Here is a 27,751-nt window from a genome sequence, read left to right on the forward strand (position 1 = left end):
AGATGGGAGAGCCGAGTGGTAGTACATATACAGACAAACTTAATGGCTATAGGACCATACTATTCATGACTACCTCCACTATAATTCACTGTTCAATGTTTTGAAACACATTTCCTATATAACCAATATTCCTTTATTTGCTTTGGACCTTTCTCAACTCCCTGTATATACTGTGTAGTCTCGTTTTCCTCTGTCTGCTTATTTACTTTCATGACTAAAACTGTTTCTCTTTGTGACATGTTGTATAGCAGTTTGTTGTCATTTACGCATTTTCTTGATTCAAATGTATTTATTTTGCTAATACCTACAGGCCAATGACTACAATGACTACTGTTTTTTAATGCAGTTTATGATTTGTACACTAAAATTGATGCTAAGTAGCAATTTCTTTGTTAAAGGCCTTGTTTTTTTTACTTTAACCCTGAACTAAGACAATTTGGAGGTAAACAGTTCATGCTAATGGGAAGCTAGCTCCCAAACATTTCTGATCAGCCATATCATTTTAAGCTTACTGTTAATTATAAAAAGCTAAGTTCAAATCTTATGCATATATTGAAACAATGAATGGAATTTATTAGCAACACTTTGTGGTGTTACAAATATTAGTTTGGGATAAAATAAATTAGCAAGTAGCTAAAAGATAGAGAGTAGCCTGACTCAATGCGAAGCTAGCGCTGTAGCCTGATATGAATGATCTGTAATTTAACCAAATAAAAACATTGCTATTCTGAAACATGATCTCTTAAAGCATTTGCTGTAATTTTGAAAGACATTGTACAATAAAAAACACAAGTGTACCTGTATGTTTGGTGGTGTAGACCCTGGTATCATTCACACAAGATGTCAGCGGGGGAAGACCCCAGGTATGTTTAACTGCGGCTTATTGCTACTGGTATTATTGTTCAGTGTGATTACAAATATTGTATCTCAGTAGAATCTACATGAACAAAAGGTGTGATGGTGAAACCCTGAGTACATGCAGAGGAACAGAATACTGAGGGAGTGACGAGCAGCAGCAGCAGCAGTGGCAGGGAGCTGCTGCAGTTGAGTGAAGGCGCCGCTGGGTGAGTCCCTCTCTCCGCTGCCTCTGTCTCCACTGCTGCCTTTTCCCGGAGAAAAGAAGAGAGCAGAGAACTAGGTCCGGGGAGGAGGAGGGCCGCCGCCATTATCGGAAACCTGGCAGAAAATACCACTTTCACACACGCGATCCGCTCCGCAAGCGTGACCGGGACACGAGACGATCTGTGTCGCAGCAGAAGCCGAATTTCAGACAGAAGCAGCGCGGGGATTGCAACGAACTCTGCGTTGTGTTGTGTGCGCGGCGGCCCCGGCCCAGCGGCAGCATTATGTAGGCACAACAATGGACAGAATAATTATCGAAAAAGCAACGTGGTGAACCGAGGAGAAGACGACTGAGGAGGCTTCTCTTTTTCTTTTTTCTAAACACGCCAGGATTTCTCATGAAGGACAAAACAACTCTTTGCAGGGGCTACATCGGATTGTTCTATTATCCGGGACATTTTATTCCTCCGTGTTTAATTGCAGCGAAGCAGTCCTGCTGATTAAAGCGAATCCGCACACGAGCCGATTGGTATTTTTCAATAAAACCAACACAATCGCTGTGGTTGCAGTATTATCGGTGGATCGGGACGAGCCGCGGTGCGTTCTGCGGCTGAATGTCCGTGCACATCAGGCGGCGAGGGCTGCGGCAAGGGCTGGCCTGACAGATGCAGGAGGAGAAAGGGAGAAAGCCGATGGTATGTACCCGACACGCTCTCCTCTTCTTTAAGGGCGGTTTCTCCTGTAGTGGACACTTGTGCACCCGCAGACACCTGGGTCAATACATCCCCGTCCTAACATCGTGTGTCGGCGGGGAGGAGACGGGGCTATTCCCCCCTCGATCTGGGCTCTGATTTCATTATGTAGACAGCGGGGCCTGGCGTGGTCAGCCCCCTGGAGCCCACGTTCACTGTTAATCCCTTTTTGCGACATGTAACCTCGCACAAATGTGTATCTTGAGTTAGCAGGCTGTGCAATGGAGCCACCTCGAAGGCAGACGCCCGGTAAGCCGCGTGGTGATGTCGCTGCAGATGCGGCCAGTGCGGTTGTTTTTAATGGAAGAACTTGTCTGGTCATGTTGGATGTCAGGGCCTGGATGTGCTCAGCTGAGGTGCCGGCTGCTGCCGCTCAGCCTGTCAGAGCTGTACGTGTTTCTCATGTGCGATCACTTCATGTGGCAGGTTCTGTTTTTATATCCAAATGGTTGTTTACAGTCATTCATCATTATATCTTTACACGGTCTGTGTCGTTCATACCCCCATGATTCCACAGAACAGAGCAAAATAGAAAACAATACCAGGAAATAAGGACAAAGAAGTCAAATACAAAATTATGTAAATCATGTTTAGCAGAAGTACTTTGCTATGTTTTGACCACATTTGAGTTTGTACAACCTGTAAAGTCAGAAAATATTTTCTTCCCTCAAATGACAATGGTAGCCAAGTATTTAAACTCCATTAAACATGCCCAGAATATGCTTTTTTTGCCAAATATGTATATACATACAAAGAATTTGACTCCAGTTTGACATAGTTCTGCATAGTTTATAACACAGTCCATCATATAGTTGAAATCTCTTAATTGCAGCTTTGTTGAAAAGCTCAGTTTCTCCATAACATTTATTTCCTTCATGGTTTCAACAGTTTTGTGCCATGGCCTTAACCATTTTCTTGTTATAGTCTTCTTACTTGCAATCAAAAATTATTTTGCCCAGTTTGAGTCATGCGCAAGTAAATGGACAAGATACAGCACGTGGGATGTGGGATCAAATACACTTTAAATGATCTTGTGTACGTGCAGTCAAAAAGGATGACAGGGTGTTAGTTAAACATGTCATTCCCCCTTTCTTCTGCTGATGTTTGACTCCAGTGAGTCACGAGTGTAATTCAGGTTGGTCAGTGTCTGCAGGAATTGTTAGATCACTATTGTGTCGAGTTGCATCAGTGCTATAACAATGGAGAATCATTGCTATAATGATGTAAGTATTAACACCACTTGTTGTTGAGGTTGAGCAGATACAGTAGCCTTTGTCATAGACTGCACGTGTCTGACTTTGTTAGTTTACTTCATTCATTCACTGTTTTGTCATTGGAGATGGGGCTGATAGCTCTTCTTCCGTTTATAAGGAAAAGGGGTCATGATGAGATCAGTAGAAACATGGTGGTCATTTTTATGGCTGTCATTCTGCTCACTGATCAGCTGACGTTGTCATTTAAAGAGCACCACTCCCAACATGTTTTTTTTCCATGGATTGACGCAGTCACTGGGATCCTGGTTTGACATTACAGGAACTTATCTTGAGGCAGAGCTGAAATGATACTGATGTAAAATTATTAAGAAATATCATTTTTAATTAGAAGAGTTATTTTTTGCAGAAAAAACAGAGTTAATTGGTGTAGCTGCTCACATGTGAATATCTAGTTCCCTGAAATATATAGTAAATTGAATACCCTTGAGTTTTGTTTTTCAGACGGAGAAGCAATATGAGAATGTCATTGGCCTTTTTGACATTATACACTAAATGATCTGATAAAATACTCAACATATAAATTCAATGTGAATAATGCTTACAGCCCTGGAGTAGTAAATAAATCTAATGGACAACTTAATGGAATTTTCAAAAACTGGCTTCCTCATTCGAAATGTAGTTTATTGTATTTTGGACATTACTTTTACCACTAAAATATATGGTCCCTGTCCGGAGACATTGTGACTGGTTGCCATGTCATGCTGTCTGTGTGCTTTTGGTTGTTGTTTGATATGCTGTGCTTGATCACATGTTGGTGTGTATAGCTATAATCATAAAACAGTGATTCCATAGATATTACAGTTTATTACTTTTGACATATGATCAGGCTTGACACATCATCATGACCTCAGCCATGACCATTGACTGTAAAGGGCCTAATAACCAGCTGAACTCAGAATTAAAGAGCCAGCACTGTTTACTTTTTACTGGTTATGCCGGCCTTCATCACTGAGGTCAGTTCCTTCAGTATAATGTTGTATACAAAGGACACAAGCACAAAATGTATCAAAATGTGGTCATTGTTCGTCTCATGACGATTATTGTTGGAGATCACTCATTTATAAGTATAGAAATATAAACATTTTGCTAATAAAACTTCACTAATCCATTTTGCAAGTATAAAATACAGTTTATTATCACATAAAGAATCACGCTTTATTAATAATGTGCCCCTTTGTGGCTTTATTGATTTTCTGTTTTCCCTATTCCAAAATGTATTTGTTTGTACCAGTTTGTCTGATTTCTTTTTTTCTTTTTTCTTTTTTTTTCTTTTTCCCTTTTGACAGGATCTGAGTCATACAAGGAATGAACAAAGAACCCTCTGCTCCTATCACTGCAGTGCTATTTATTAGAATTGAAGCCCACCAGAAGAAAGTGAAAGCTGATCACCCCTGTGGATCAACAACTTTATGGACAAACAGTCAAGTGAACTCCCTTACACAGTGCCTGTTTATGGCAGGATGAGTGTCAGCAGACGATGATGGCGAAAAAGCAAGATGCCCGATCGCCCATTTACAACCTCATTGTGGTGGGTTTGTCTGGAACAGAGAAAGAGAAGGGGCAATGTGGGGTTGGAAAGTCGTGTTTGTGTAATAGGTTTGTGCGACCTAGCGCAGATGACTTCTACTTGGACCACACATCAGTGTTGAGCACCAGTGACTTTGGGGGTCGAGTGGTTAATAATGATCACTTTCTGTTTTGGGGGGAGGTGTCACGGGTTCTGGAAGAGGGGCCTGAGTGCAGGATGCATGTTGTGGAGCAAACTGAATTCATTGATGACCAGACATTTCAGCCACACCGTAGCACTGCGATGCAGCCCTATATTAAACGGGCAGCCGCAACTAAGCTGGCTTCAGCAGAGAAGCTCATGTACTTCTGTACAGATCAGCTCGGTCTGGAGCAAGACTTTGAGCAAAAGCAAATGCCTGAGGGAAAGCTGCAGGTGGATGGCTTCCTGCTTTGTGTTGATGTCAGCCGGGGCATGAACCGCAACTTCGATGACCAGCTGAAATTTGTCACAAACCTGTATGGTCAGCTTAGCAAGACAAAGAAGCCCATTGTGCTGGTCCTCACCAAGTGTGACGAAGGAGTTGAACGCTACATCAAAGATGCACATACCTTTGCTATCACAAAGAAGAGTCTGCCAGTAGTTGAGACATCTGCGCGCTCAAATATAAATGTGGACCTCGCCTTCCTCACCCTGGTTCAACTAATTGATAAGGGCAGAGGCAAACCCAAGATAATTCCCTATTTTGAAGCCCTGAAGCTCCAGAGTCAGCAGATAGCTTCTGCCAAGGATCGCTATGAATGGCTCATCAACCGTATCGTAAAGAATCACAATGAAACCTGGTTAAACACCAGTCGACGCATGAACACCTCCCCAGAGTACAAAGAATACGTCTTCTTGGAGGGAACAGCTAAGTGCAAGAAGCTTTTTCAACAGCATGTTTACCGTCTGAAGCAGGAACATATTGAGAGACGTCGCAGAATCTACCTTAGCACTCTTCCCTTAGCACTTAGTTCTTTAGTGCCTGATCTGGATGAGATAGATCAGCTGAGCTGGTCTGGGGTACAGAAGGTCCTAGAGTCCAAGCAGCACTTTGCCCACTGGTTTGTTGTGTTGGAGGACTCACCATGGGAGGATACATCACACATTGATAACATGGAAGATGAGCGAATCCCCTCAGATCTACTGGAGACGGGTGAAGCAGAGGACATATTTAATGCCCACCTGGAGCATCTGCGTAATGAGTGCAGGCGAGCAGAGATGAGGCTGGAGTTCAAACAGAAGTTGGCCTCCTCTCCCTTTGTCACACCTGGTAAACCGTGGGAGGAGGCACGCAGCTTTATCATGAATGAAGACTTCTACCAGTGGCTCGAGGAGCCAGAGTACTTGGACCTGTACAACCGCCATCAGAAGGAGATCATTGATCGTGCAAAAGAAGACTTTCAGGAGCTTTTGCTGGAGTACTCTGAGCTTTTTTATGAACTTGAGGTAGATGCAAAGCCAAGCAAGGAGAAGATGGGAGCAATTCAGGAGGTTTTAGGGGAGGAACAGAGGTTCAAGGCACTGCAAAAGCTTCCAGCTGAAAGAGATGCTCTGGTACTGAAGCATATCCACTTTGTCTATCACCCTACCAAGGAGACCTGCCCTAGCAGTCCACACTGCGGAGACTCTAAGATTGAACATCTCTTAGCTTCTCGTTTCCCCACATGTTATCCCTTTTTTGATGTGAAAGCTCATTTTGGAGACACTAAGGCTGACAGAATTAACCTTGTCATCCTCGGAAAGGATGGACTGGCCAGAGAATTTGCCAATGAGATTAGAGCTCTCTGCACAAATGATGACTGGTATGTGCTTGATGGGAAGATGTACGAGCTGACGCTGCGGCCTATTGAGGGAAATGTACGTCTTCCAGTAAACTCCTTCCACACGCCCACTTTCACACCTCACGGATGTCTGTGTCTGTACAACTCAAAAGAGTCCCTCTCTTATGTGGTGGAAAGCCTTGAGCGACTTAGGGAATCAACTCTAGGTCGAAGGGATAGCCAACTGGCACAGCTGCCAACGTCTCTGCTTTTAGTCACTAAAAGAGGCGTAGGAACATACGTGGATATAGGTGGAGAAACTGCCTTAAACCTAATAACACAAGGACAACAGTTTGCAAGGAGACTGCAGTGTAGCTTTTTAGACCCTGCCTCTCCTGGTGTGGGCTATGGCCATAATGTCAATGAGACTCAAATCAACCAGGTGCTGAGGAGCCTTCTGGATATTAGGAGAAGCTCATCCTTTAGTAGCAGCTCCCCACCGCTCCTCCCTGAGCCTCAAGGTCTCAGAGACTCTCCTCATCAGCCGGCCCCGGAGGCAGACCTTCGTGTTGTCATGTGTTTAATGTGCGGAGATTCTTATGACATTGAGCAGCTCCTGTCCCCTTTTCTCATGCACCAGCACTGCAGGCCCATGTCCAATAGTGGAACCTCTGTATTGCTGGAGCAGACAGTTGGTGGACACAAGCTGGCCATAGAGCTGTCTCTGCTCTCTTATCACGCCTCCTTCACTTTGCGGAAGAGCAGGTTAGTACACGGCTACATTGCAGTGTACTCAGTCTCTCGAAAAGCTTCCTTGGAGACTCTGTGTGCATTCTTATGTGAAGTTCAAGACATCATCCCAGTTCAGCTGTTGGCTGTGGGAGATAGCAAAGCAGAGCTCACTGACAGCGACTACGCCTGTGAACAGATGATGCAGGGGGAGGAGCTCGCCCATGAGATCGAGGGTCGCTTTAATAGTTTGGTTTGTGGCTCTGGGGGTGTAGTGGGAGGCCTGCACAGGATAGAAATGTTCCATTCTTTTCTGATGGAGGTGGTAGAGAAACGCAACATTGTGGAGGCCACACACATGTACGATAATGTAGCTGAAGCATGCACCAATGAAAATGTGTACTCTCCACGCTGCAGTTCTCCCAGTCCTGTCACCATGTTCCTGGATTCAGAGGATGATGTTGAGCCATCTCCACCATACTATGATGGCACGCTCACTTCTCATAGTGGGGGCTTCAACCTGCCCGACTTAGATTCCAGTGACATCTCTGTCATCTCTGATATCAGAGACTTTGAGAACAAACTCAACAACAAATTACCCCCCCAAGTTAGAGTTAAACCGGGTGTCACCTTTGACTTCCGAAAGGTCAGCCGTAACCCATATATCGATACACTCGGACATCGTCGCTCCCTGCCCTCTGCTGTTACCTGGGTTCCCGGTGGGGACGTGGGCTATGATCCCTCAGACTACGCCGAACCCATGGATGCGGTTTCAAAACCCCGTCCGAGCAATGATGAGATCATCTACTCAGTGCCACACGACAGCACACAAGGTAAAATCATCACCATCCGCAACTCCAACAGGATGCACTCGAATGGAAATGGCTCAGACAGCGAAGCAGACAGCAGCTCTCTGGAGCGGAGGAGGAAGTTTTCCGCAATAGGGGTGAAGCCTCGTCTTTACCGTGACCGATCCAAACGGCTCGGCAAATTCAGCAGCTTCCGGACAAGCTTCATAGGCAGTGATGATGAGATGGGAGCTCTCCCAAAGTCCAAGGAAGATGACTTTGGGACCCTGAAAGGTGAAAGTCTTGTTAACGAGGAGAGTGAGGACCCGAAAAAGAGGAACATTCTGAAGAGCCTGCGACGTACAGCCAAGGTTTGTTTAATATATAATTTTCATTTAAAATTTTCTTGTTCCTAATCTCAAAAATAAGTCGTCAGTTAATTTTTGACTAATAATAGTCAATAGCACTAGTCAGCATAAAACAAATTGAGGTCAGTGTTGCGTGAGAATGTTTAAGAGAGGATGGAGACGTTAAGCTTGTGACTACATTGAAGGAACTCCTGATTTTCTATTGAAGAAAATCACATTTAATTAGAGGCCAGTGAGCCTTCCACTTAGTATCAGCAGGTTTATTTATTCATGTTCGAAACAGTCATTGTCTTCTTTCTTTCTTTCTCCACAGAAAACAAGAACAAAGCCCCGTCCAGCTATTCCCAAGCCCCCAGAGAGCATTTACTTTGGGGTCCCCCTGGTAAGTGTGGTATCCCCAGACAGACCGATTCCACTCTTCATCGAGAAGTGTGTCCGCTTCATTGAGACAACAGGTACGTGTTAATGTTGTACTGCTGCATTCTGATTGAAAATGTGCAAAAGTTTTATTCTGATATACCGACAGTGGTCATTTATCATTTTTTACCTCTGGTATGCAATTAATTTTATGAATTAGTTGCTCTAACATACTTATTGTTTGATCTCCTATACACGCTCATAACCAAAATATAGTAATGTGAAAGTAATAAAGTGGTTCTTCAGGCGACACCCACACTAATACATTTCATGAAAACAAAATGAAAACAATCTCAGTCCATACAAACACACCTGAAGAGGTAAATCAGTTAATCATTCATGTACACATGTGCTGGTGTAAACAGGAAGTTAAAAAAAATACTATAAATGAGAAACAGCTATGACAACAAGTAAGAGAAGGAATTTCTTAATAGCAACGCTTATCATAAAACTCAATCAGGAAGTGAATGCGGGTCATTGTTTCCAAAGGACTCAGTTTCTGCGCGTCAAGACTACAACGCAGATCTGCACTTTTCAAACTAAAAGGGACCAGCAGCATTTCCGAACTTCTCAGTTTCAGGGGCTGAAAAACTCTGAAAAAGTTCCAGGTGTAAATGTAGCAAATGTGATGCGTTTTAGAACTGAATCCTGTGAGTGAGGATGTAGTTTAAGTTTAAGTTCTCCTCCAGGAGCTGCCAGCATCTGTATTGTCATGTTTGTTTGCACTTGGGCTAATGAAGTGTTTGTGCTTTGCTTGTTCCCCACTGTGCCCAACCCCCTCACCTACCCGCGTCTCCCCCCTTTCCTCCGCTGTGCTGTTTTTTCCTCAGGCTTGAATACAGAGGGTTTGTATCGTGTAAGCGGCAACAAGTCAGAGATGGAAAGCATGCAGAGACAGTTTGAACAGGGTGAGTTGCTCATCAGATTTGTTTCAACCAGCTGTTTGACATGTAATTATGTGGCTGTCTTATCAAAACAAAAACAGTCACCAAAGGAAAGTGACACGCCACTTCCGTCCTGATGACAGCTACGACTGACGGGCTAATTTTCTCTGATCCCTTTAACGCTCTCATTCTTCTCGTACAGACCACGGATTAGACCTGGTGGAGAAAGACTTCTCCATAAACACTGTGGCTGGAGGCCTCAAAAGCTTCTTCTCTGAGCTGCCTGAGCCCCTGGTGCCTTCTGCTCTGCAGGTGGAACTACTGGATGCTTTCAGTAAGCAAACACTGCTGGGCTGGGAGGGTCACTACTAGAACATAAAAAGATTGTTTCTTTAGGAGGGACGAGGGTAGGGAAGGTTTTGGCAGACCTGCTCTGCTCTGTTTAAGGCAGTGAAGGAGGAGGTTCCCAAACATTTAACTTGAGTAAAAGTACTACTCTAACTCCTCTACCTGAGTATAAGTAAGTACTTGCTTTGAAATATATTAAAGTATTTTACAAGTGCAGGTTGTTTTAAACAAGGATAAACCCACTTAAAAGGAAATGAACTCCTCAGCGTGTCATGTTCAACAGAGTCATTTGACCAGGGACTAGATGCAGATTATATCTACTCCCATTGCAGACAGAAGCCAGATGTTAGTGGGTGTTAGTGGGTTTTCTGACCAGTGGAAAAGGGGCTTTCTTCACCAGTGAGTGCTCCTGATGCTGCAGGAGGCGGGGTCAAGTGTTTAACCTGCCCAATCTGATTGATTGCATCTGTTGTTATCCGATTACGTTTAGAAATAAAAATAAAAACAATGTGAACATGTAATGCAGTGCTTTTTAAAAGTAGATTAGAAAGTACATATATTTGCAGATTATATGTAGGCAAGTAAAAGTAAAAAGTACACAAATCTACTTAAGTAAAGTACAGATATATGAACCAGTACAGTAACCATAGTAAATGTGCTACATTACATCCTACTTCTCGGTTTAGGTGTTTCAGCGTTGAGAGGAATAATGTTGATGATGGTGGAGCGAGACATTTACAGTCAAATTACCGTCTGTAATGATGAGGGCTGAGATTTATTGGTGACTTTCCTCTGTGTGTCCAGGAATAAGTGACAGGGAACAGAGGCTATATACAATGAAGGATGTCCTGAGGAAGTTCCCCAGAGAGAATTATGATGTCTTCAGATATGTCGTGAGCCACTTACACAAGTAAGTTCCCTGTCTGCTCTTTTTTATCAATTTCATGGATTTGTTGGTCTTCTGTTGTAGACCCCCACCTGTGTCTCTGCACCGTGTTATGAGAATGAATAAATTGGAGTCTGATCGTGTGTGTTCTTTTCTCAGGGTGAGCCAGTTGAGCAGGCTGAACTTGATGACCAGTGAGAACTTGTCCATCTGCTTCTGGCCCACTCTCATGAGGCCAGACTTCTCCACAATGGACGCCCTGACTGCCACACGCACCTACCAGACAATCATCGAGAGCTTCATCCACCAGTGTGCATTCTTCTTTTACAACCAGCCCCTCATCGACTCCCCCACGGGCCTGGCAGGCCTCCCCGCCTCACCCACCACCACCCTCAGTGGGAGCTCTGCCTACTCGGGTTACCGGTCCTCGCCGCCCCACACCACCACACACTTCAGCCCCCTGCAGCAGTCCCCACCCACCACCCCCCAGTCTCCTCTGCAGTCCCTGCTCCCTCCCCTTCACCAACACCCCCACTCCCACCACTCCCCCGCCGAACAAGAGACACTGTGAGAGACTATGAAACCACGTGTGCCCATGATGATGCTGGACCTTATCACTAACACGCACTAAGAGAAAAACAAAAGAAGAAAAAAAAAAAAAAAAGTGCACTTGTACACTACATTTCTGATCATGGACATCTTAGGTTATGAAGAGCGGAGATAGTAAAGTGTCTGAGAAGCTTCTCCAACCTGCCATTTGTGTCCATACTCGTGTGCATCAGGGCCAGCCGCCATTAGCAGTGACTCTCCCTCTGCCCTCCGAGTCCCTCAGAGCCTGGAATTTGACATTAGAGCAGAAGTGGAGGACAGAGGTCACTGTCACAGCAAGCCTCTCTCCTGTCAACAGCCACTACTTATCCTACTCCCACCAAGAAATAGAAACCTCTATGCCAAGCTGGAAGGATGATTTGTGTCCACCATGTTTTTATCTGTGTATAACTGTTTTAGTTTTTTTCTCATGAAAGTACTGCCACTGGATTTATAGACTGTTCCTCTGTAGGTCCTTTAGGCAGCAGTGTGCCCCAATAAGCAGAGGTTCCTCTGTCTGCCTTTGGGGCTTATCTCATTGACTCTACCTGAGGGGTCAGCATGGGGAGGGAAGGGAAGGGGTAGGTACACATCCAGGGATGCACTTTAATGATCACTGTTGTTTTTCCCCTCTAAAGGGTTTATTTTTTTGGTTGACATACTGTTTTCTTGTGTGTTTTTAATTCACAGCTCAAACAGCCATACCCATTGCTTCTTCTGAGCTCTGGTAGATCAAACTTTGTTTACATCCAACTTGTTTTTGTATCCACAAACTTATCTGAAGCACTTTTTGATAGTGTAGTTTTACATTTGATGAAATGCCACATTGATTATTTGTCAATATTGTTTGTTCAGTGGTTGAGTGTGGCATCAGTGCAGGATTGTGAAACAAGATCCTTTTGTAAAAACTTGCGTTCTTAAAGTCGATCCAGAGGTCCCATTCTAGGTTGATGGGAAATCTGGATCAGCTTCTCTTCCTCATTCATCCAGCCATGTGAAAAATAGTTTTTTTTAGAGTTTGTCCTCTTTCTAGCTGTTAGTTGATCAGAGTGGATGTTTAGGGAAGTTTGGTTTAGATCATTATCATATCAGACATCAACAGTCAAGTGAAGGAGAAATCTTTGCAATTTTGAATGTGTAACCTAATCATACCATAACACAACTCTACATTACCAACCGCTGTCTATGGAAACCAAACGCTTGAAACATGATAGGTTGCTGGATGTGTTGCTATGGCTGTCCATCAAACCCAGCTCTTTGTATTCATCTAATATTAAGGACCTTTAACTCGGAAGGTTTAGTATTCTCAACGCACTGTTACCGCTAGTCCTGCTATACAATACAATGACCAGTAGACGTTAAATATTTGTGAACGAGACGCGTTCAGGAAGCACCGCTGGCCGTTTACCTGCTCTAGTGAATTGGTTTTGTGCTGACAGATTCTCATGAAAAAAAGCAGCACATTTTAAGAGGTAGCACTGTCAAAGAAGACCTGATGAATATAAACATTACACTTAATAAGAGGAAGCACCGTCTTTCCAACAGGATTGAGTAAAAGCTTGAACACCCGACACACGTTCCCGATGATTGTGGCTCTGTTATGGATCATAGTTGCAACAATGACCAGATTAGTTTGATCGTTGGCTGCTTGAGATCATCACTTCTGGTACTTTTGGAATCGCAATGCTGTTGGAAGTCAGTCAGTCATTGTAAATGTTTATCAGACTAAACTGAGGGTTTTTCTCAAACTGCCTCAGAGCTGTTAGCTGTAACATCACGACTGGCTAACCAAGCAGCTGTCCCACCATAACACGATTCTTTGGGAGTATATTACCTTACGGCATCACCTGACTTCTGATACAAACTGGGCAAATCTGCCGCTCGACAAACAAAAAGTGAGTGCATACTACTCTATAATGGTTGTTTATTTGTATGTTGGGGCACGCCACCCTTTAGTCAATGGTAGAAAACATTTCTAGTGTGTATTTCAATGATTGAAAGTCCATTTTTACCATTTTTGTGAATGGTTCAAGGCCACTTAAGTTTAGTGCATGATTTAAAAACACACCGAGGGAGATGGATGAAAGCCTCTTCCTGTTTTAAAAACATGAAATCAGTACAAGAATGAAACAAAATACTGAAGTGAAATAGCTGAAACGTGAAAGTTTATGTACTGTACACCAAGAGCAAACCATGGAATTTGTCTGACTGAGAAAAGTGTTTGAAGATGAAGGCCTTATGTGAACTGTATAATAGTTAATAAATTAAATCTTGTAAAACTGTCCTCAGCTTCCTTGTGGTGCATGAGTTTGTCTTTCATTCATTCCTTCACAGTTTGGGAGGTACCGCAGACCATTACTGTCACAATACGTGAACTGAGTTTGGTGTGGATCCAGAATTAGTTTTTTCACTTCTTTAAAATTGCAAGATAGTTTTTTTTTTTTTAACCTTTTCATTGATTTTCCTACTAACCTAATTAATGGTTTCTTGATGAAAAAAAAATCTGTTATGTTTAGGGAACTGATATTTGTGCAATTTGGTGCACTGGATGTAGTAAATTTTAATGTGGTGTCATAAGAGGACTGTTGGACCTTGGTGGACGTATGCGCTCGCCTTAGTGCCATTCTACTTTTTAAAATGTATTTTCTGATGAATATTTTCAAGCTTTTCTTACTTTTGTCACCACTGTGGGACCTAGGGAATGAAATCAATCTTACAAATGTGTTGGTTAAATATCAGCACTGTGGAGGGGAGGCAATTGTTTTGAAAGTTCACTGTACTTTTAAGTATCTGCATTTTTCACTGTGCAATAGTGGAGTGGGGTTTCAACTATATTTCCTGACTGACTGACAGGCTGTTGAACCAATACAGCAAAGCTTAAATGTAGCACTTTTGAAATGTAATGTGTGCAGCATATTCACTCCACAAATAATCAAACTTAAATATCAAGCTATGTAAATCTATCCATGAAGTGTCCCTCTGCTTAATAAGGTCATTCTACACAATAAACAATGAAATGAAAGAGCTGTGCTGTCGTAACTGGAAGCTGTAGTATGTTGCATGCACAGGTGCAGGTGACTCTGAAAAGCATCAATTATTCACAACAAATCCGTCATGAGCCGCTGCTCTCTTTTGGTGGAACAATTCCCTTACAGTATCTGTTCACTTAGTGTGGAGAGGGTCAGACAGTATAATGATATGATGCCATCTTGTGGTTGCTTTCATGTAGAGCTGTGACAGTTCCCGAGAGTGGATTCTCATGTATCTCATGTCATGTTTTAATAACTTTATGCTTGGTCCAGTCTTCACACTTCAGATTTCAGATTCAACCTCTCTCAAGGCTCCTCCATGATGCATCATTGATACCAAGCCAAAATCTGAAGGAGTGCGCCCTCTCTCTGCTGCCAAGACTGGATTAGACTCCCAGGGGTCCAGAAAAGCCACAGGTTCACTCATCTCTGTTTCTGTAATCAGTTTTTTTTCATATTAGTAATAAATGTTTGACGCATGGTGTTGGTGCAGGATGGCGTGGTACAGGGAGCAGACACCAGAGCTACCTCCAGTGACGTGTTGACTGACAGGGTGTGCGCTATTACATCCATTACATTGCTGCAAACATGTAATAAGTTTCAGGAGTGCTGGAGAAATTGTCCTTCAAATATTCTCACTATTATCATTCTGTGATGCTCAGTGCTTTTCCAGGTGTTTTTTCAGTCAAGAGTTGTCATTTACTTTTTTATTGCTGCCAAGGAGGTTATGTTGTCATCGACATCTACTTATATTACGCAAAAGACTACAGGGCAGATTACCACAGACTTGGTGAAAGGATGCAGTGTGGATCAGGGAAGAACCCATATCCAAATCAATGGGCGGATCCAGGATATCTTTTTCACTTTCTGTAACATTGTGAGATGAGATGTTTCTTTTTTGGCATTTTCACAAATTTCCCAGGGAGATATTCATGGGTCTTGCTTAAAAAAAAACAGGCCCACTTAGGGAACTGATATCTATGAGTGTGAGTGTGTGAAATTTGGTGCGGCTTGGTTGAAATTGGTTGGACTTGTGGGTCTGCCGTCTACCGTCATGTGTCATTCTAGTTCTATCCACATTTGACTAATCACAGATTTGATATTTCATATCAACACCACTAAAGCAAAACGTTGGCTCCACCATTTTGTGGCCTTGCTGAGGTCCTCTGCTTTTTGTATATTGAATTATACAATATCGAATTATTATATAACTGCTTAATTCATTACCAGTACCTCTGACAATTATTTTTTCAGATAATCAATATATAAAATATCCGAAAATTTAAAAATATGCCGTATTAATCAGCAAAAGAAACTCTAAAATTGTGAGTTTACTACCATAGGAAACTTTGAAACAAACAAATATTGATATTTGTGAAGCCTGTCATTCATTTTCTTCTATTCTAATCGATTGATCAACTGACAGTTTCAGCTCCTTCTGGGGGACTGAGGAATAAAAGAATGATACAGATGAGGAGGAAAACACAACTCGTGCCCGGACGTGTGACATATCAATCAAAGGCCCTGAGAATGACAGAAGCCGTGACGTATGAAAGATAGCTTTATTGCACAAGGTGTTAGAATGATCTTTTTAGTTTTGCTTTCTTTTCATAGAAAATGTACTTTTGAACACAAGCAATTGCTATAACAAGCAACTCAAACAAATGTTTGGGATACCCTCAACATTTTTTTTAGCTTTTGATTTTCATACATTTTTTCTCTCAATTTTTCCCTTTTAGCAAGCATGCAATGACTTTTCTGAGGATGAACAAAATACAAAATAATGATAATAAAAAAAGTAAATAGGACAAATGACAACATCAAAAGACCTTTAAAAAAGAATAAAAATTCAACAAATTAGTATAAAAAACATAAAGGGAAAGAAAAATGTTTTTTTTTGCCCATTTCAGAAGTAAAATATTTTATTTTTGATACTATTTCAATTTTGAAATTGGGGCATTCAACCCTGATGTGTCCCCTGATTTATTCTGACGAAAATAGCTCTTCATACAAAACTGTGTTTTATGTACAAGACTTAATCTATAAACAACACTGACAAAGGTAGAGATGATGGATCTTTATGTTTAGGGGTGGTGACTTTTTACTTTAATTTATCTGAGCAGGGGAAATGGACGGGAGTATGAATGCTTCAGGTTTACAGACCACCTCCAGTCCAGTATATACACAATACAATAGTAGTTTGTGTGACTAAAAGAGCTACGAGTCCCTGATTTCACTTGGCTGAACTGGTTTTAGTCACAGGCCACATACCTCAGTACTGTTTGGCCTCTGGAATCAAACATTTTTGCCGAAATCCCAAATTAAATTTAAAAGGAATATTACAAATCAAAAATCAACAGACTGACAGATACGACCCTCCCCTGGACAAACAAAACAAACAAATAAAAAAATACAAACCACAAAACACTATCATGGCAATGCTTGAAAAAACATCCCAATAGGATCTTGTGTGAACGTACATTAATGGAGGGGTGTGGTGGTAAATAAACTGGGACATACTGTATACAGTACTTCAGACAGGGCAACAACAAAGATATCAATTGAGTGAACATTATATCATTTTCTTTTTTTAAATGAACTCCCTGAACATAGAACTTCTTCTTATTATATTATTTTTCATTCACATCATAACTGGGATTCCTTTAGCTATTTATCTCTTTTCTCTGAAAAGCTGAATATGTTAGTATCTCTGTGACTTTCAGTACAGAGGCTTTAATACTCGCCTCCAGCTACTAGCAACATAAACATAAAACCTTTTTAGGGATCTTCTTTAACACTGATTATTTGGTTTCTGAACGTACATGTATTTACCAACCCATCAGACTGCAGACAGTCCCGATGAGGAGGCTTTCTGTTGTGATTGTTTCCACCGAACACACACAGTAAAGTAGGCGTTGCAAACCGGGGAGGTTATAATCTGTTCAACCAGTCAGTTTTTTCCCTTTTCAGGAACTGAAACTACAAGTAGCCTTTCATGCTTTTTCCCATCTCATCATGGGACACTTCTCATAGTCGGCCTACATACAAGTAATATACAGACGTTCCTGTATATACACTAAACCTTTTTTCTTTCTTTAGTCAAACCTTCTTTAAATTTCTCTTCTTAAAATTTTATGATTGAGCGATTGTCTCGGTCTTAAATTTGACATTAACATTTAATTTCTGTATGTACACTATTGTGGCACATACAATTTATACTTTGTCATTATTTAACGTAAACGTCAATAATATACCTACATAGAAATATATATGTAAATTCTTTATATTACCAAATATTCTCTATTTGTAATGTGAATAATCATAGCTGGTTCGTTTGAGTCGTCGACACTGTTCAGCTGGAGAGATTCTGTCACATGAAGTGATGGAAGTGTTTTTTTCTTTCTTGGAAGGGAACCTGAATCATTTCTTTTGGAATTGAATCTGCCAATAGATATTTGGGACTTAAAGAGACACATAGAGGGTGAAAGATACAGTAAGAATAGGGAACTTAACGGGACGTCCTGCAAATTGACAATAATACTCAAACTATGGAGGACAGCATGTGTGTGCGTGAGAGACAGGGTGGCCACACAGCTTCATACTGGCTATTGTAGTCTTCATCATCATAAACACAGAGCTTTAAGCTCAGTTATAGTCAATATGTCCAAATGACCACAGAATCGCTTCCTGTTTTTTTTTTTTTTTTTTTTTTTTTTTGCTGTGCAGCTCCTGTGAGAACTGCGCGGAGCTGAGCACCAGCCGGCTGGAACTGTTAGTTGGAGTTAGTAGTTCTTATACAGAGTCCCAGGTAAGCATGAAAAGTAGGGTTAGCTGGGTCTCTGTCTGGGGGAGCACCTATCCCGAGGAAAACTAGACAGGGTGCTGGGCAGTTCACCATTAGCTGGGTGTGAAGAAAGATGGTTGCATGCCCTTTCTGACCCAGACTGAAGAGTGCCAGGGTGGGGCTGGCTGAGGAGTGGGACAGCAGTGCAAGTCTGTGCAAGAGAATGGACTACACCAGTGTGTATGACTTGGAGTAGGCCCCCACACTCTGTTTCTGCAGTCTCCCCAGTGCAGAGGAACTACTCTCAAGCAGCGAGTCTCTGGAGCCCCCCACCTTGTTACTGTTGGTGGGGTTGCTGCCTGTGCTGGAAGTGGAAGCTGTTGCTGCAGTGTTGGAGCTGGGCATGGTGAGAGTCCTTTGGGGCAAGGTGGCGGTGCCCAAGCTCGAACCCAAGCTGCCCAGCCCAGAGTGGCCCAGCGTCAGGGCCTGCTGCTTGGCAGGGTCCAGAGTTTTGTGACGGCCCTGGGTGTGATACGCCCGCTGCGTCAGGCTGCGGATCGAGGCTTCCCGCGGAGGCACAGCCGGGCATGGGTCGTGCAGCTCCCCTTGCTTGCGGAAGAATGGGTCTGTCTTCATGTAGAGGGGAAGGTTGCAGAATTCACCTGGAGAAGGAATGAAAACAGTCAGGTCAAGTTCAATAGAGTGAGGTCATTTGAGATTTGACTTTTGAACTGAATGATGATTTTCAAACCCTGACTAAAGAATACATCCTCAGCTTTTGTTACTACATTATAACTCATGATTTTGAGGTTGTGTTTTGAATTGGAATTTTTATGATAAACAGCAAAGACACTTGCCTGAAAGGGATAGTTCACTCAAATATGAAAATTCACTCATGATCTACTTAACATTACGCTGATGGAGGTGATGTGCTTGAGTCCACAAAACAATTTCAGGGGTAAACAGTGTGATATCTGATATCCACCTCTGGAGCCGCATTCGGATCACATTTTGGCCCAATAGATTTTACTTATATCCTAAAAAATTTCACAGCAAATAAAATGTCCTACTTTAAAATCTATTGCAGGGTCTCAATGCAAAAACTAAGAATCTTCAATCTACACTGTATGTTTTAAATGAAACAAGTCAATTGTACATACGAACTGAATGCAAAATGTATTATCATAGGTACTGTCCCTGCAGGACCCTCATCTGCCATACTTACTTTTGTTGGCGCGGTGGGGAATGGGCACAGCCACATTTTTACCACGGTCGTAGTCCTGCGGTTTGGGTGGCGAGGCGGTGAAGCGGCAGATGCCCGGTTCAGACGGCGTGCTGAGGGAGGTCATGCTGTCCGCTGGGTCGTTGGTTCCTGTGGTCATTTGGTCAGATGAGCTGTCGGAGATGAAGCACTCTGTGATGGTGAACTTGGCATGCTGCAGGTGCTCCTCCAGCTTGGCGTGCTCGTAGGCCCTCGCCAGCTCCTCATAGGTGGAGGAGGCGCTCTCAGTTGACACCATGCTGTTGCGACCCTTATCTGTAAAAAAAAAAAAGAGAATATATAATTGTGGTGAAATTTTTCTGCTGTTATTTATTTATTTAAAAGCCTTGCTGCATCTGATAAGAACCTATGTAAGTCACATTTAAGATTTTCTTGATTTTCTTAATCATAATTTTGTTTGCCCATAGAAGAACTACTGAACACAACATAAAACAAAGATATCGGATGCATTTTTAGTTAACATTAGTTAAACACGAGTACTGTGTATTTTGTCCATCCTTTAATTCTGTAATTTTAAAATACATGTTATGGCGTCTTCCCTGTGAGTATGCCTCTACGGTGATAAGAAATTTGACATTAGTGCTGCCTGAACTGTATTTTGGTGGGTTAGACTAAAAGTAAGATAAAAACAGTAGCGCATTGAGTGGCAGTGTCTTTGTGGTAGTTGTAGAGCCCGGGCTTGACCCACCTGTGTCTTGGGAGAGGCTGGCGCTGTAGCTGTCACTCTCCGTTGCGGTGATGCCATGAGAGCCCATCGTTCGCCAGTCCGAGGTCAGAGTTCGTGCAGAGGCCGTCGACTGGCTCTGACTTGGCCGGCTCAGCGTCCACTGGCTGGAGTATCTGTTGCGGGAGCTGTGGGCTGATTTTATGCTCTTCCTGGACACTGGGTCTGAGAGAGGTCACAGTGATCAGAGAACTGCTTTGTAACACAGTGACGGTGTGTATGTATTGATTGTCAGGGAGAACGGAGGAACAAATCTTTAACTGACTCATCATTGTCAAGTGGGTGTACACTTAACTTAAAAAGAAAAAACAGAACTCACTTGTGCCTGGACGGATGTCTGACATGTCAATCAAAGGCCCTGAATTCTGGATGAGGGCTTGGTGGTGCAGTGACACGCCTGTGCAGAAGTTCTGTGGATTCACTGATTGGCTGAACTCTGTGTCTGTCACTGGCACTGCTGCCTTGTCCTCCCCTGTTGCAGTCAAGAGATGAGAAAACACAATAGCTTTACAAAAAAAAGTGAACTATCCAACATAAGTTACAAAAAATCTCTATATATATTTGTGTTGTTGTTGATATGGAGTCACGTGCCTATCTGTTTGATGCCTTCCTTGTCCTCGATGAGTAGCTGAACACGGGGGATGTCGATGTGGAGCCTCGGTCCTTGAGGAGGGCCCTTCACAGGAGTGTCTATGCTGCGATTGTTCTTGCTGCACACACACACACACACAAGGAAATGACACATTGGTAATCTTAATCAAACCGATTTCTTCCATAAAGGTTTTCAAAAATGAACACCGTGCCCATATAGGCTGGCTCTTACCTGATAAGCATCTCAGCGAGGCTCTTGGCATCTGTAGGAAGACAATATCTTAATTAGATTAGGGTTGGTTGTGAAGATAAGCGTTTCAACTTGTCACTCTATGCTATGTTAATTCATTAAACACAATAACACTGATCTCTCTCTTTTCCTTCCTCTCACCCCTGAGACGTTTAAGCCTCTTCTCCTTGCGTTTCTTGCGGATAATGAAGAGCAACGCAACACCCAGAGTAACCAGGATGACGGGAGAGCCAATGGAGAAGAGCTTTTTCACATCATCGCCCTCACCACGAGCTGATTTAATGGGGGGGATTGTACCTATGGAGAGAAGGAGAAGAAAAAGACTTAGTATAGAAAGGTTAGTGCGAGAGGAAGAGATGACTGAAGAGTGATGGATGTGGGATGAAACTCACTGCCATCGTAGTCGGTGGTGGCAAACTGGGAGCTCTGGTTGCCGCACCCTGCACTGTTGCAGGCCTTCATTTTGAGCTCGTACCACGTGGCCTCCCGCAGCTCGCTGAGGAAGAGCTGCGTGGTGGAGTTGGCCTTGAGGCTCTGCCAGGCCCAGGTGCCTTTGGGTCTGAAGTCCAGCATCATGTCGGTGATGGGGCACCCGCCGCTGGTCCAGCCCTGCAGGTTGAGCCCTGCATGTGTGGAGTTGATGTGGGTGAGCAACGGCTGGTCCTTGTTGAACACCGGCTCTATAGAGAAAGAGGACAAAGACACAGACAAACAGGATGAGGCCACATAGCAACATAGGGGATTATCATACATTAGGATTTTATTCAAGATCTTAGTCAAAGTGAAGATTTTTTAGGTTTTTAATATGTAATGGGACTTGAGGACATTGAGAACAACTCAGATTCTTAACTCACTGCATATTGATTCAGATTATTTCCTAATTTTTTTATTACAGCAACACTGCAGGGCCATTTTGGGGCTTTCTAATTTTTGGAGAAATTATGTGATTTAATTCAATTTAACCAAAATAAAATAAACAGGAAAAACCTTCACATTCCTTCAATTAGCATCTTTTTCATTATTTCACTACAACTGGGCCTTTACTTCAATGTCTATGATAAATGAACTGCAAGGGACAATTATTGCCTAAAATATTTCCCTTAAACCTAAATATGAAAATAAATAAAATAGAATGCATTAACACAAAATCATGGAATAAGATTCTGATACAGATATATTCATTTTTAATAAATTGAAAACAAGAATTATAACTTTTTTGAGGCCCTAAAGTTGTCTGTTTAATCCCTTTTCACTTGTTTCAACACTATTTTTGCTTTTCCCACCACTCACCTCTTCCATGGGTCTTGGCCTCGATGATCTCACTGATGCGCCCTGAGCCCACGCTGTTCTTGGCGGCTAGCTTGACCTTGTACCAGGTTCCGCAGCGCAGATTGTCCAGCCTGAAGGAGCGCTCGCTGGAGCTGATGAACACATCCCTCCATTCCTCCGTGTTGTCCACAGAATACTGCAGCACAAACCCTGCAGCCGCACAGGCACAGCTTCACGTCAAACCAAAGTACTTTAAAACAAGCATTAAGGACTTGCTGCTGCTACATCTGTCAGACACCAGGGGGCAACAAACACCTTCAAACAGCACTAATTTGCCTTCCTCTTACCCAGAAACATTAAGCTCATTGTTTACACTGATGTATGCAGCATTAGTAGAACTAAAAGCAAGAGGGTGAATGATCTGTCACAAACACAGTCATGATGGAGCTGTACGTTTCTCCGAGCGTACCTCTGATGGAGCTTCCTCCATTGTCCCCCGGGATCCAAGCCAGGGTGATGGAGGAGGTGGAGGTGGTGGAGACTGTCAGACGAGGCTGGTCCGGAGGAACTGGGTTTACACAAACACAGACAGTGTCTCAACACCAGAGCATATCTAGAATGGTACTCAGTAGGACACACACTCTGCCAAGACCTAAGAGTCTTTAAATTCAATTAAGCTGCTCCAAATTGATGATTTGTTTCATTAAGATCTCTGCTTTATTTCTTGAGAATTTTGCAAATAATGTCAAAAAAATCATCAAGAATTTCATCAAGATCAATCCATCATTCCCTGGGAAATCTGCGAAAATTTCAAAATGCTCTCTCTCACAATGTCTTAATGATAAAACATTCCTGGATCCCTTGATCCTGATCTGCAACCAAACATTGATTTGTTCTTTGTCTTTCAGTGATCAAAGTAATTTTTTGCTTAATCTTTCTAACAAACTAACAAGCAAACAAACAAACATAACCTTCTTGGCACAGATTGAATATCACAAAGAACATGTTTTCCACAAATCAATACCACTCCAATACCTCCTCTGTTTTGTCTCACCTTGCACCACAAGATTGACTATGATGGTGTCAAAGCCCAGCGTGTTAGTGGCCGTACAGGTGTAGTACCCAGAATCCTCTGCTTTGACTGAACGCAGCACCAGTGTGCCATTGGATAGGATCTGCCGCTGGCTGTCAGCTGTCACCGGAATGGCAGAGTCCTCACTGATGGATACAGATGGAAAAATATTAACAGTCTCATCCTGGAGTAAGTTGCAGTTGTCTTGTGTTCACAAGCAGCAGATCTGTGTATATGAGTCATGATGCTGACATGTAAACGGTATGTGATGAACTCCGACCTGTCTTTGGTCCATTTAATCGTGGGGGCGGGTTCTCCCACGGAGCTGCAGGGCAGACGCACTTCCTTCATCCAGGGTGTGGTCACTGTGCCACCGAAGGACAGGATCTTAGCCGGGACTGCTCATAAAAAGAAAACCCCAAAAATGAAACAATTAATCTAAAGGGCACCCCCTCTCACTCAGATGATGAGAGATAAACCAAAAATCACATTGATGTCTTTCCTCCTCGTCTACCTGCCACTCAGTGCTGAATAAGTGACCTGGTTTGCCCCAAGGGGAAAAGGCCTTTACTCACTGCTGAAGGAGTAAAAAGCTGTGGAGCGGTGTTTTATCAAAGCCCCTCCTCCAGCCTCTCAGTCCATCTTTTCTCCATAGATCCTCCCTCTATTGATTCTCACCTGCTACTACTCTCCCCAAGGGTCATTTTACTGGATAGGCCCTGTTCATCACCACATAATTAACAACAGCGTTTCTTGCCACATAGCCGCTACTCAATCAATACTACGCCTGTCAATCAATAGCGGAGAGCGCAGACAGAGGGAGGAGGAAAGAGAGTGATGAAAGTGATCTATGCACAGGGCATCATGTTGCTGTTTCACTGCCATCTTTACAGAGCTCCCTCGCTTAACCTTTACAGACATCTCTACACTGCGGGCTCGCCGGGAGGACCCACCTTTCCCAGCAGGCTCCACCGTGACCTTTGAGCTGATGTTCCCACGACCGGCAGTTGTCACGGCTGCAGCCCAGATGTGGTATTGTTTACCGCGGCTGAGGTGTGTGATGCGGTAGAAGAGCATCTCGGGGTTGGCCTCGTACTCGCTCGGCGCCTGCGACAAGAGAGCACGCGAGGTCGTGTTAGCAAACCTTGATAAGTGACATGACACAACTGGTGGCGGCTCGGGTACAAGAACCTGCAGACTGAAGAAGTGTTACAGGTCAAATATGTCTTTTATAGTAAAGAAGTCGACATTCTGCCACTGTGCCTTTTGTCACAGCTTTTTTTTAATGGAAAAAGCATGTGTTGTTACAACATTAACTCATAATGATCTAGTGTCTCAGTGAACCATGACACTGAGTCAGCAGGAATGACACCAGGACCCTGAAACTGATGCAGCTTAACATATTCCAGGTATTGTTCATTTGATCATTGTTACCTGTGTTTTACGACATACTAAATTGTCTTACATGAAAAATGCATTACACAAGTGTACAGTTGTTCAGAGACGTGTCAGCATCTGGACACAATAAAGATCTGAAGGTTAACGGATTTTTTTAGCAACATCCCAATATGCAGGAGGACATTCAAAAAACGTCTTTGCCATCCTTTTATTTTAAATCTTAAAACTGATCAACACATTTGTCTTTTGTGGTTAAAGACAAAAATTGTGTTCAGCACAAGTATTTCATATCACTTACACCAGAGATGCATGATTATAATAGCTTTCTCTTTTTCTCTATCTATACATAATATATGTTCGTAAATGTGTCTCTTTTTTTCAAATGTTTTACTTTATGATTTTTTATAATCATATTTTAGCCATTGAAGAGTCTTTTTTAGTAATGTGTTGCTGCTCTGGTTGATCTAAAATATTCCATGTGTAACAATGACATGTATTCATGTAGCCTGAATTTTTTTGCATCTGCATGAGAAAAGTAGATTGGATGCCTTTTTTTATAACTATGGATGGTGTGTTTTAGTTTACTCCAAATTTCTTAATACAGATTTACCTGTGAACTTGATGCTTTAAAAACTAAATGTGTAATTTAGTTGATTTGTGGTGGTATTCCTGAAGCAGCGGAGAAATATTAGGTTGAATATTTTCATTGTCTTGATTGAAACTGATAAAATATATGTCATTTTAGAGATAGAGATTTGTATTTGTATTTATTTACCTTTGTTTTGCAAGTAAATATTTCTGAGAACACACCGCCTTTGCAGGACTTATGAAACAAGGTTTAAATTAAATTGCATATAATATTTTGAGAATTTTAATATTGCCAGAAAATGTGTTTAAGCAAATAATTGAGAAATCTATGAAATAAAAAGATAATAAAATGGGGAAAAAGGCTTCCAGATTGAAAGCTTCGTTTCTAGGTATTTGGAACAATAATAATTATAAATTCCAAATAAAGTCCATTAATTTAAATATTTCACCTCACACAGGCAGATATATTTACTGGTTTAAAAAAAAAGCAATTGTGGCTGTAATACTGTTCCTGAATATTTGTTATAACAAGCACAAGATGTTCACATATGCACACACAAACACACACATATACACACACACTCCAACAGACGCACAAAAACATTGTTTTCTCTCAAGTCGAGCCTCCGTTATTTCTTTAATCTGTTCATCTCACAATGTTCATCTCCAGTTCCTTCACCATTTGCTTTTCCCCCTTTTCCTATCCCCCTGTCTCGCTCAGTGAAGAGGAGAGGATGGAGGGACAGTAGGAGGGCGGGGGAAGGATTTGTGTGTGTGTGTGTGTGTGTGTGTGTGTGTGTGTGTGTGGAGGGGTGCATTCAAACATTCCTCCAACATAGCGGTGGTGTTGTGGTGATCCAGGGAGTGATACAGGGAGATAATGAAAAGACGGACAAAAGCACTCTCATCTCGATGTGACTGATACCCTCCTCTGCTCCTCCCTTTCCCCCTGCCTGTCTCTCACTCTCTCTCCCCCTCTACCTCTCCCCTCATCCCTCTCTTTTTCTCTAATTTCCCCTCGGTCTCTCTGTACCTCTAATGGTGTCTCTCTCTCTCTCTCTCTTTCTCTCTGTCTCAACCTCCTTTCCTCCCTCCTCCCCCTCCCTCTCTCCTCCCTGCCTGTGCTCATTTACATGGCACTCATGCACAGAGAGGGAGGAGTATTTGTGAATAATAAGAAAGTGAGATTCTAGCCTGATATCAGATTTCACCGTGCGCTGGTTTTTGTGGCGAACATGATCCAACCACAACTGAAATGCCACGCACATGTGTATAAATAGAAGATATTGAAATGTGATATCTGTCTGTGTGTGAGTCTGTGTGTCTGTGTGTGTGTTTCTGATGCGGCAGTGTGCATGTGTGAGCTTGCTCTCTCCCTCATTTGCATATCTACGTCTCATCACGTTGCCAAGACAACCTCATCTGTTCATCTGGGAGGGCAGGAAATAAAGCGATGGTGCAAACACAGTGAAAGAGACACACACGCACATGCACACACACAGGTTCAATTAATAGGAGTGGTTACAAATCAGTTGTTTTAATTGGTTGATTTTTATCAAGTTCATAAATTCTTTGCTTCTCAATCACCTGAGACATTTTCTACTGGTCGTTTATGATTCGCACCCACAGAGCAGAGACTTACTGGCTGTCCAGAACCTGGACTGGAGCAGTAGATGGTGTACTTGCGGATTACACCATTTGGTTTGTGGGGTGGTAACCAGGACACAACCACGCTACTTGGAGACGAGGGAACTGCCTTAATTCCAGCCGGTGGACCAGGAACTAGACAAAAACAAAACATAGGAACATCAGCATGGAGGGGATGAATATATGTATGTGCTTGTGTGTGTGTTTTGTACACACACATGCTGGGTGTCGGATGCCTATTAAAGTGAGCAGGCTTGTTTTCAGATTGGTGGTCTTATCCTGCACTAAGCCGCTCTGGGAGGACTTGGAAGAACTCCCTTTGGGTGGACGGCTGTGACATATGTTCATTCAGACATTGGTCAGCGTTTCTGACTCTGTGACACCCAGCATTCTCTTAACTCTCCAACCCACAAACAGATTAGACAGTACTAGTGTCTGATCCTCTGCTGGCCACTTCAGCTCGACACTGGACACCACGTAATACTCTTATTACAAGCTAAAGGCGCAAACAGGGTTTAAAATGAATGCACACTTCAGTAAAAAACACATCAGGGTGCTGGATTCCTTTAAAGGTGCTTTTGTTACATTGGCTTCTCAGTATGAGGTTCGCAGTGTCAAGTCTTTTCAATCCCCACATAAATATAACTTGTGTCTAAAAGTGGGCCTCATCTGGGATCTAAAGAAGGAGCCCTGTAAAGCCATCCCCCCCAAT

The 27,751-nt window shown here is 42.7% G+C and overlaps 2 protein-coding genes across 3 annotated transcripts in view; one reads left to right on the top strand and one right to left on the bottom strand.

Moving 5' to 3' along the window:
- The first annotated feature begins 1,039 nt into the window (after positions 1-1,039).
- Positions 1,040-13,689, top strand: arhgap35b (Rho GTPase activating protein 35b). Its single transcript, XM_020085714.2, has 7 exons — positions 1,040-1,757; positions 4,375-8,285; positions 8,596-8,737; positions 9,530-9,607; positions 9,786-9,917; positions 10,736-10,841; positions 10,977-13,689. The coding sequence occupies exons 2-7, from the start codon at positions 4,566-4,568 to the stop codon at positions 11,386-11,388; spliced, it is 4,590 nt and encodes a 1,529-aa protein (XP_019941273.1). The 5' UTR covers positions 1,040-1,757; positions 4,375-4,565; the 3' UTR covers positions 11,389-13,689.
- Positions 13,690-15,982: 2,293 nt separating this feature from the next.
- LOC109628403 (cell adhesion molecule DSCAML1-like) overlaps positions 15,983-27,751 on the bottom strand; it is a 51,806-nt gene continuing 40,037 nt past the window's right edge. For both annotated transcript variants that reach the window (XM_069509964.1, XM_069509963.1), the window contains exons 20-33: positions 27,035-27,174; positions 24,360-24,513; positions 23,687-23,804; positions 23,389-23,552; positions 22,804-22,902; positions 22,356-22,544; positions 21,458-21,745; positions 21,207-21,362; positions 21,048-21,078; positions 20,816-20,934; positions 20,544-20,696; positions 20,189-20,389; positions 19,444-19,755; positions 15,983-18,880 (exon numbers count right to left, since the gene is read on the bottom strand). In XM_069509964.1, coding sequence (XP_069366065.1) covers positions 18,447-18,880; positions 19,444-19,755; positions 20,189-20,389; positions 20,544-20,696; positions 20,816-20,934; positions 21,048-21,078; positions 21,207-21,362; positions 21,458-21,745; positions 22,356-22,544; positions 22,804-22,902; positions 23,389-23,552; positions 23,687-23,804; positions 24,360-24,513; positions 27,035-27,174 — 2,558 coding nt within the window. In that variant the 3' untranslated portion in view covers positions 15,983-18,446. The remainder of the gene's footprint in view (positions 18,881-19,443; positions 19,756-20,188; positions 20,390-20,543; positions 20,697-20,815; positions 20,935-21,047; positions 21,079-21,206; positions 21,363-21,457; positions 21,746-22,355; positions 22,545-22,803; positions 22,903-23,388; positions 23,553-23,686; positions 23,805-24,359; positions 24,514-27,034; positions 27,175-27,751) is intronic.

The sequence above is a fragment of the Paralichthys olivaceus genome, chromosome 15, assembly GCF_024713975.1.
Source record: "Paralichthys olivaceus isolate ysfri-2021 chromosome 15, ASM2471397v2, whole genome shotgun sequence".
Taxonomy (NCBI): domain Eukaryota; kingdom Metazoa; phylum Chordata; class Actinopteri; order Pleuronectiformes; family Paralichthyidae; genus Paralichthys; species Paralichthys olivaceus.

Coding starts and splice junctions, on each gene's coding strand:
- arhgap35b (XM_020085714.2), top strand. CDS start 4,566: ATGATGGCGAAAAAGCAAGATGCCCGATCGCCCATTTACAACCTCATT. Junction 8,286..8,595: donor GCCTGCGACGTACAGCCAAG/GTTTGTTTAATA, acceptor CTTTCTCCACAG/AAAACAAGAACAAAGCCCCG. Junction 9,918..10,735: donor GGAACTACTGGATGCTTTCA/GTAAGCAAACAC, acceptor CTGTGTGTCCAG/GAATAAGTGACAGGGAACAG.